We start from the raw sequence: 6,259 nt of genomic DNA on the forward strand, positions 1-6,259 counted from the left end.
TAGGTCCTGCAGCAGAGCAGGATCCTTCTGGGTGGGCTCAGCTGATGTGGGATGTCGTGTGAGGGGCTTTGCAAAAGGAGTGGAGCTTGTGCACTGGTCAATTCAGGCAGAGGCAGCAACCATCACAGGCTCTTCCCAGCAGTGTCCCTGCCTTTCTTTTCTTGTCTGTTCTGCTGTTCACCTTCCACTTCTGTTAGACCCCAGACACGTTCTCTGCTCTGTATGTGGAGCTCTCAGTGTTGTCTGGTCTGTTCTGGCTGTATGTCCAGGGATGGGATTGGGGGCTGGATTCAGGTCCCAAGTCTGCTGGCCGGTTGGTTGTTCCCAGATGTGGGGATACTTAGGTGAAGAACTGAAGGCAGGAATTCTCTCTTCTCTGGCATAAACCTCTTATCTGCCTCATCCCAGGCTGTCCCTATTCCCTGTTGGGCCTCTGCTTCTCTCCTGGAAGCTAGTCCTTCCAGGATCAGCTTTGTTAGGGGAGGGTGTAGGCAGGAGGGTCACATCTTCCCCGAGACAGTCACAGTTCTCTCTGGTTTGGATGGATCATTGTACCGAGCGTTGCTTCCGAAACCTCTGAATTCATCTTTTCCTGAGTGTTGGGGCTGGGGGACGCTGTGGGGGGGCTGTTGGAATGGGATGGGGAGTTCCTGTGTGGGGCAGCCCAGGCCTTTGCTTGTGCAGGACTTGCCAGCACCCGCCTTCTGCTGCCTTTCCCCAGCGGCTGCGTGGGGCTAAATGAGCCTCTCCCCGAGGCTCTGCCGCGCTCTCTTGGCGTCACCAGGACCCGAAGGCCAGTGCCATTGCTCTCAGAGCCCCGCTAGGAGCGAGGGCAGCTGCCCCCTTGCTCTGCCCTCCACTAGCCCTGTTGTGACCGTCTCTGCTCTCGCACTGGTTCGGGTGGGGCTGTTTGTAGGTTCTCTTTTTTTGTTCTTTTTCTTTTTTTTTTCCTTTTGTTTTTCTTTTTTTTTTCTTTTTTTTTCCTTTTGCTACAACGAAAAGCAAACTGTTTTTTTCTTTTCTGAGCTAGTGTGTTGTATCTTGACATGTTCCCTTGCAATATCCCTATCGTTATATATTCCTCTGTGCCGTATGAATTGGCTGGGAATCTCCTCCTGCAACCCCTCCTCAAACAACCATGTGAATTTCCAAACCAACCAATGCGTGACGCTGGCTGCTGCGCTGGGTTGAAAATGTGATTGGTGAATGATGAATTCCCTGTCTGCCTGGGCCAGCAGCGGAGTCGACAGAGCAGCAGAAGGGCCAAGAGTGTGGAGGACGACGACGAGGGGCATCTGATCTATCGCGTCGGCGACTGGCTACAAGAAAGATGTACAGCCAAATCGTAACATAATTTAGCTCTCTAGTTAAGCTCCCATCGCAGTCGCAGATCTGTCTTATCTTTCTGTTTCATTTTATTTCCATTGTTTATTAAAGAGAAACCCTCTCCTTTTTCCTTCCCCTTTTGTTAAAGCTACGTTTATATTTTGTATTGTTACTGAAGTGCCAGGGAATTAGGGCTGTTGCCTTGTGCAGTCGGTGTCAGCCTTCCGCTGCTCCGGCCTCTCAAGCTGTGTGCAGGTTAGGTGTTGCAATGCATTCTCCTCTGCCTTGTGTATGCGCTGCATCCAGGTCGTGCTCACTCTCTCATCTGCCTTCTTCTCTTTCTCTCCCTCCCAGATGAGATTATTAGCACCTTAGGGGAAGGCACGTTCGGCAGGGTGGTGCAGTGCATCGATCACCGCAGGTACGTGGGCAGGGACCTGGTGGTGAGGGGTAAAGAGAGACCGTAGCTGGCAATGGAGCCTTTCGTGCTCAGCATGGGAGCCTGGGGGTGAAATGAGCCTCTCTGTTTCCAGGATTCCTCAGCTGGTCTGGGCACTCAGCCTCTGGGGCTGCCCATGTGTTGGAGAGGGGTCAGGGGAGCTTCTGGGGGGTGCTCGTAAGGAGGGAGAAGGCGCTGCTTTGGTGGACAGGCTGTGTGGAGGCCTCAGAGCAGCTTCCAGTGTCTGAAGGGGGCTACAAGGATGCTGGAGAGGGACCTTCATCAGGGACTGGAGCGACAGGACAAGGGGTGATGGGTTCACACTCAAACAGGGGAAGTTTCAGGTAGATATAAAGAAGCTCTCTCCTATGAGGGTGCTGAGGCACTGGCACAGGGTGCCCAGAGAAGCTGTGGCTGCCCCATCCCTGGCAGTGTTCAAGGTCAGGTTGAACAGTGACTTGGGTGACATGGTCTAGTGTCAGGGGCGCCCGCCTGAGGCAGGGGGGGGGGGGGGAAAAAAAAAAATTAAGTTCCTTTCCAACCCAAACCATTCTATGACAGCCCTTAATAACAGCCACCTCCTGGCTTGAGCAAGGGTGGTAGAAGACTGTGCTGTGGAGGGCGAGGCTGATTCAGAAAGCCTTTTTTGCAGGGCACGGGCTCTCTGGTCCAGCTCAGGGCTGATCTTGAGCTTTGTCCCTGTTTGTTCCCCAGGGCTGGTGCCCGTGTTGCTCTCAAAATCATTAAAAACGTAGAGAAATACAAAGAGGCTGCTCGGCTGGAGATCAACGTGCTGGAGAAGATCAACGAGAAGGATCCCGAGAACACCAAGTGAGTGGGCTCTTGGTGTTACAATGGAAGGGGAAGCCTTGTCTTAGCGCAGTCCAGGGATGGGATGAGAGAAGTACTTGGTGTTGGGTGACTGAATCTGCGTGTAGCTACGTTTTGGAGGCATATTGGTTTGCTGTGGGATGAGAAGGAAAGGAGGAGCCTGGCACAGGGATAACAGCCAGGTGGTTTGTACAGATCTGTCTCAAACCTCATGGTTTTCCCCTCAGTCTGTGCGTCAGGATGTTTGACTGGTTTGACTACCATGGCCACATGTGCATCTCCTTCGAGCTGCTGGGGCTCAGCACCTTTGATTTCCTGAAGGACAACAACTACCTGCCTTACCCTATCCACCAAGTGCGGCACATGGCCTACCAGGTGTGCCAGGCTGTGAAATGTAAGTGCTCACCGCGCTCCTCCCCTGCTCCTTGGCTGACCTGGAGAGCTGTGCAGCTCCCAACAGTGCCAGTTCTGAGCCTGAGCCTTGCACTGCCTCCAGTGGTGAATGCATGCTTGGAATGGATCCTTGTTTTCCTGCTCGTAATGTTTTCCAATGCATGTGGGCTGGCAGGAGCTCAGAGCACTTCAGCACCCACCCCCTTACGCGTTCGGGTGATCGATACGATAAATGTGCTTCTGACAAATCATCTTGTCCTGGACCAGCCTGTTCACACCCCATTCTAAATGTGGGCTCAACTAGTGCCAGTATGAGCAGACTGGACCAGTGATGTTCGCTCTGTGGGTGGGTGTAGCCTCACTTTGCTTCTGTTCCATCACCCAACTCTGTTTGCTCCCTCAGTTCTACATGACAACAAACTCACCCACACCGACCTCAAGCCAGAGAACATCCTCTTTGTGAATTCTGACTATGAGCTCTCCTACAACCTGGAAAAGGTAACGGTGCTTCTGGGGTTCTTGTCTTGGGTTCTAGTGTCCCTGACCTTAGCAGCAGGAGGGAGGAGGCAGAACACGGAGCCAGGAGACACGGGGTTGTTCAGGGCCTGTATCTTGCACGAGCTGCCTGTGAGTGAGCCATAGGGACCACAGGCTTACCTGGCAGATGGTGGGAGCTTGTTTGGGGCTGTGCCAGCACTAGTGTAGCCTCTGAAGCTTTCCCCTGCCCTGTGATGAAGCCTTAGCTGTGTAAGGAAGGGGCTAAGCCTACATCCTGAAGCTCCTGAGTAACTGATGCTGGTCTCCCTTGTGAAGAAGCGGGACGAGCGGAGCGTGAAGAGCACAGCCATCAGAGTAGTGGACTTCGGCAGTGCCACGTTCGACCATGAGCATCACAGCACCATTGTGTCTACCAGGCACTACCGAGCCCCAGAAGTCATCCTGGGTACGTTCCCCTTGGTCTCTCTGCAGAGGCAGGTGTTGGCGCCGGGGCACCGGCTGCTGCCTGCTGGATTAAGGAGCATTTTGCCTCCACATCCTTCAGTAGCTGTCCTGGGTTTACCCTAGGAGATGAGAAACACTTTATTTAACATGCTCTACAGTGCTATTTTGGGGGGGTGCGGGCAGCAACTCCTAAGTTGGTGTTTTGGCATTGCTACCAGCTGGGCAGTGTATTGCCACCAGTGTATCGGGAACCTGGCTGGAATGGGAATTGTTTTTTCAGTTGTTTGTTTCTAAAAGGGAGAGGGATTTGGAATCTTAGGCTGTAACTGGATTTTTATTTAAAACACATTGTTTTTTAGAGCTTGGCTGGAGCCAGCCCTGTGATGTGTGGAGCATTGGCTGCATCATCTTTGAGTATTATGTGGGTTTCACCCTGTTCCAGGTGAGAACTGTACGCTGTATGGCTACCTCACAACTGATGAAAGAGGATGCTGGCTGTTTCCCAGTACAGCCAGGAGCCTCTGGGGCTCATGGGGTTCCCTCCATCACTGCAGTCTTGTAGAGACAACCGAGGTTTTGCCCAGCAAGGGGTTCTGAGCAGGGGAGTACCCAGGGCTGGAGCTAGAACGATCGGAATCTGTTCCATGCCTTCCCTTTATGTTCCTCTTTCTCAGACACATGACAACCGGGAGCACCTGGCCATGATGGAGAGGATCTTGGGGCCAATTCCTTCTCGGATGATCCGGAAGACAAGGTGAGCAAGGCTGGTTGGATACCACGGGCTTGCTCCTGCTTCAGGGCAGCGCTTCTCTGAGGGATGGAGCTTTGAAGCCACTTGCTGAGCGTGTTGCTGTTGCTGTGAGGCAGTTGGTGTTGGGAGTAACCTGTTCCCACCTCTTACTCTGGCAGGAAACAGAAGTATTTCTACCATGGCCGCCTGGACTGGGATGAGAACACCTCTGCTGGCCGCTATGTGAGAGAGAACTGCAAACCACTGCGGGTAAGGAGGGGAGGGAGGAACCCTGCTTGCTTTAGCCTCTTCTCATTGCAGAGTCTTTTAGTGCCTGCCCCAGTTGTGAAGATTTTCCTATGGGCAAGGTTCGGCCACCAAAAGAGTCAGACCAGTGTGTTCCTGAAGGAGCATTGACTATCCCAGAGATAAATTAGGAAGGCTGCAGCAGCCTGAGCTTAATCTGAGGTGGAAGAGGGCATGGGAGACCTTGGGAAGTGCCTGGGGAAAGATGGCAGGGGCAGGAGGAGCTCGGCAGTTCCATGCTTGGTAAAGCCTAGAGCTCAGGTCTAGGATTAGTGATGGTCTGAACAAACCAAACCTTCCCCCATCTTGGCCATTCAGCCCCGGGAGAGCACTGTGAGCGGGCCCGGGTGCAGCATCCTCAGCACTAACCCTCCCCTTCCATCTGCCCAGCGATACCTGACCTCGGAGGCCGAGGACCATCACCGCCTTTTTGACCTCATTGAGGGCATGCTGGAGTACGAGCCCTCCAAGCGCCTCACGCTGGCCGAAGCCCTCAAACACCCCTTCTTTGACATGTTGGAGATGGAGCCCAGCACAAAACTATGGGACTCGAGCAGGGACATCAGTCGGTGACGCCGCGGGCGCCAGCCTGCGCTCAGATTCTAGCCCCCGTGGAGGCCTGTGTCATTTCTATTCAGACTTTTGGTGCTTTTGGTTGTTTTTTTTTTTATATACATGAGTAAAACTCCCCTGGACACGTTTGTAAAGCTGTTAATATGTGAGATACTGTAAATAGCCCATATTCTATAGCGGCCTCTGAGCACCACGGGCCCGACCTCCTGTTGCTGCTGCCGTTACCGTGAGGCGAGGGGGCCTGTATGTCCATATGTAAATACCTCTGTTCATGTGTTGCTCTGTCTCCTCCTGCCCTCCTCGGTGTAAATACTCCAGGACTCGCAGCTCGCTGTAGCTTATCTGTTTCCTTGTAAGTTATGAAACTGGTGGGACTGCATGGGAATTATTTTTTGGATCAATGTCATAGCCCATCCCCACACCAGAGTTTTATAAGAATTTTGTACAGTCTTTGTGGAAAAATAAATATGAAGTGAATAAACCCCCTGGTCTGGGTTTGAACCAGCAGCAGCCCCTCTCAGGGCTGTTCTGCTGCTTGGTTGTGCTCCTGCTCTGCTGTGCCCTGCACAGGGAAGGAAGGCAGCTCAATCTACCTGCACCATTCACAGAATCCCCGGCTGCTTTGTGTTGGAAGGGACCTTAAAGCTCCTCCAGCTCCAACCCCTGCCACGGGCAGGGCCACCTTCCACTAGAGCAGGTTGCTCCAAGTCCCTGTGTCC

The 6,259-nt window shown here is 53.1% G+C and overlaps 1 protein-coding gene across 1 annotated transcript; it reads left to right on the forward strand.

Annotated features, from left to right (window-relative positions):
- Window positions 1-956: 956 nt before the first annotated feature.
- Window positions 957-6,017, forward strand: CLK2 (CDC-like kinase 2). The gene is made up of 10 exons (XM_010014831.1): window positions 957-1,332; window positions 1,681-1,747; window positions 2,480-2,596; window positions 2,824-2,990; window positions 3,393-3,487; window positions 3,803-3,932; window positions 4,291-4,373; window positions 4,606-4,685; window positions 4,841-4,931; window positions 5,358-6,017. Exons 4-10 carry the CDS (start codon window positions 2,837-2,839, stop codon window positions 5,538-5,540), a joined length of 816 nt encoding a protein of 271 aa, XP_010013133.1. The 5' UTR covers window positions 957-1,332; window positions 1,681-1,747; window positions 2,480-2,596; window positions 2,824-2,836; the 3' UTR covers window positions 5,541-6,017.
- Window positions 6,018-6,259: the final 242 nt, after the last annotated feature.

Source organism: Nestor notabilis, unplaced genomic scaffold, assembly GCF_000696875.1.
Source record: "Nestor notabilis isolate BGI_N333 unplaced genomic scaffold, ASM69687v1 scaffold19595, whole genome shotgun sequence".
In the NCBI taxonomy this organism is placed as follows: domain Eukaryota; kingdom Metazoa; phylum Chordata; class Aves; order Psittaciformes; family Psittacidae; genus Nestor; species Nestor notabilis.

Coding starts and splice junctions, on each gene's coding strand:
- CLK2 (XM_010014831.1), top strand. CDS start 2,837: ATGTTTGACTGGTTTGACTACCATGGCCACATGTGCATCTCCTTCGAG. Junction 4,374..4,605: donor TGGGTTTCACCCTGTTCCAG/GTGAGAACTGTA, acceptor CCTCTTTCTCAG/ACACATGACAACCGGGAGCA. Junction 4,686..4,840: donor CGGATGATCCGGAAGACAAG/GTGAGCAAGGCT, acceptor TTACTCTGGCAG/GAAACAGAAGTATTTCTACC.